The 2,098-nt window shown below is 33.5% G+C and overlaps 1 protein-coding gene across 1 annotated transcript in view; it reads left to right on the forward strand.

Annotated features, from left to right (window-relative positions):
- The first annotated feature begins 1,405 nt into the window (after nucleotides 1–1,405).
- The window catches only part of LOC102581548 (coatomer subunit epsilon-1), a 4,121-nt gene continuing 3,428 nt past the window's right edge, over nucleotides 1,406–2,098 (forward strand). The window contains exons 1-2 of the mRNA XM_006352978.2: nucleotides 1,406–1,669; nucleotides 1,781–1,870. Of these exons, the coding sequence (XP_006353040.1) occupies nucleotides 1,502–1,669; nucleotides 1,781–1,870 (258 nt within the window). The 5' untranslated portion in view covers nucleotides 1,406–1,501. The remainder of the gene's footprint in view (nucleotides 1,670–1,780; nucleotides 1,871–2,098) is intronic.

The following is a 2,098-nucleotide window of genomic DNA, read 5'->3' on the forward strand; positions in this document are numbered from 1 at the left end:
TTGAGGCTCTCTTTCACTTCCTCGGTAATCTTGCAAATGATAGCGTAGTCTTTTGTATGGAGCTAAAAGTCATTTTGCGTTTCAGAAACCAACATCAACAACATAATATTTATCTACCAACAAACATTTTATAAAGAATTGCTAAAAGCATATGTGACGTAAATGAGACAGTTTTGTGTAAATAAATAATATTTATTCTAAGGATGTAATTTAAAGTTACCATGTGGCGGAAATGGAAATTGTGACGTTGGTTCAACTAGTGCATTCTCAAGTACTTTACTACCATGTGCAGTACCTTCCCAACCAACAGCAACAAAGGTAAATTGCATATCAAAAATCACAAGCACATAAGACTATATGTTGGTGAGAATAATAAATTTTAAAAAGTAATGATGTGATTATAAATTTTATTTACATATGAAATAAATGGTTAGTAGATATAAATGTGGGGTTGTTTTAACAAAATAGAAACTCGTGGATCAATTTTTGTATTAAAATATCTCAAATCATGATATGGAATTCCCATATAATTCCATATCATGATTTTTGGAGAATATGGAATCACATCTCATGATATGGAATCATGAGATGGAATCAGCGTAAAATCACATGTCCAATCGCTGATTCCATCTCACAATACCATATCGTGATATGGTATCGCATGGCCAAATGCCTACTAAGAATTTGTTATTGAATAAAAAGGATAATTATGCTTTTAATATAAATGGGTTATTAGTTTGGAAATTACTTTTTGTATCACATTTACTTCATCAAATACAAGTATTTGCGCACTCAAATACATGTATCTCATATACATGTAGGTCAAATTAGGTGTAATTTATTACAAATACATTGTCCAAGAGTGATTCACATGTATTTACAATACACTATCTCTCTCGCTTGCCGCTCTCTTCTCTCACTCACCTCTCTCTCGTTCTCCCTATGTATGTATTTCAAAACGTATTTTATAGCAAACATACATATTGACTCTCTCAATCACCCCTCTCCTATCTATATGTCTTTTTTCCTCTCTTGTTCGTCTCTCTCCATATGTATATGTATCTCAGAATGTATTTGATATCAAGGGATATATATATATATATATCTAGTATCTTTGATACATTTATATGTATCTCATAATGCATCTGATATCAAGAGATACATGTATCTAGTATCTTTGATATATTTATCTGTCTTGAAATATAATAGAGTGGTTTATCTGATTTGAAATATAGTGCAAAATTATTAATTACTGAGACAGCATGTAATTATTTCAAACTATAGAGTAGATTAGTATTTATGGTTTGGCTAAAATGGCAAATGTGTTAAAAGCCCAAAGCGCTATCGGGCCTAATAACCAACGACCCGCCCAACTCATTTCGTAACTCTTTGCTCAATTTTCACTTCAAGTTTCGTTTTTTCTGAGATCTGAATCGAAACAACAACAAATTGAAGAAGAAAAAAAAAAGACTTTGTGTTGAACGAAGAAGAAGAAGAAGAAATGGCAGGATCAGGACCCGACCCATTGTTCGGATTGAGGAACAACTTCTACATAGGTGCTTACCAAGCTGCAATTAACAACAGTGATGTACCAAATCTCTCTCAGGATGACGCCGTTGAAAGAGACACTCTTGTTTACCGATCTTACATTGCCCTTTCCAGTTATCAGGTTTTTTCTTCTTTTTGAGTATTTTTATGATTTGGGTTTTGTTTGAATTCTTCTTTGATTGTTAATTCTTTGTGTTTACTAGTTAGTTTCTTCTTTGTTTTACCATTATAGCTTGTGATCAATGAGATCGATGCATCAGCTGCTACTCCTCTTCAAGCTGTCAAATTGCTGGCTTTGTACCTTGCCAGCCCTGATAATAAGGTGAAAATTTGATTCCAAAATCTCCCCTTTTTTACTCTAGTGATCCTTTTGAGAATTTGGTTGGTACCGTGTCTTGTTATCTGTAATTTTGAAGGTGCCCTGATCTGATGTGGTAGATCTTATTGAAAATAAACTCCCAATTACAAACGATTTCTTCCAAAGTTACCAATTTTGAAAAAAAACAAGTCTTTCCATCCTTTTGGGGTGGATGGGGGTGGGGTGGGGTGG

The sequence above is a fragment of the Solanum tuberosum genome, unplaced genomic scaffold, assembly GCF_000226075.1.
Source record: "Solanum tuberosum cultivar DM 1-3 516 R44 unplaced genomic scaffold, SolTub_3.0 scf00141, whole genome shotgun sequence".
Classification (NCBI taxonomy): Eukaryota; Viridiplantae; Streptophyta; class Magnoliopsida; order Solanales; family Solanaceae; genus Solanum; species Solanum tuberosum.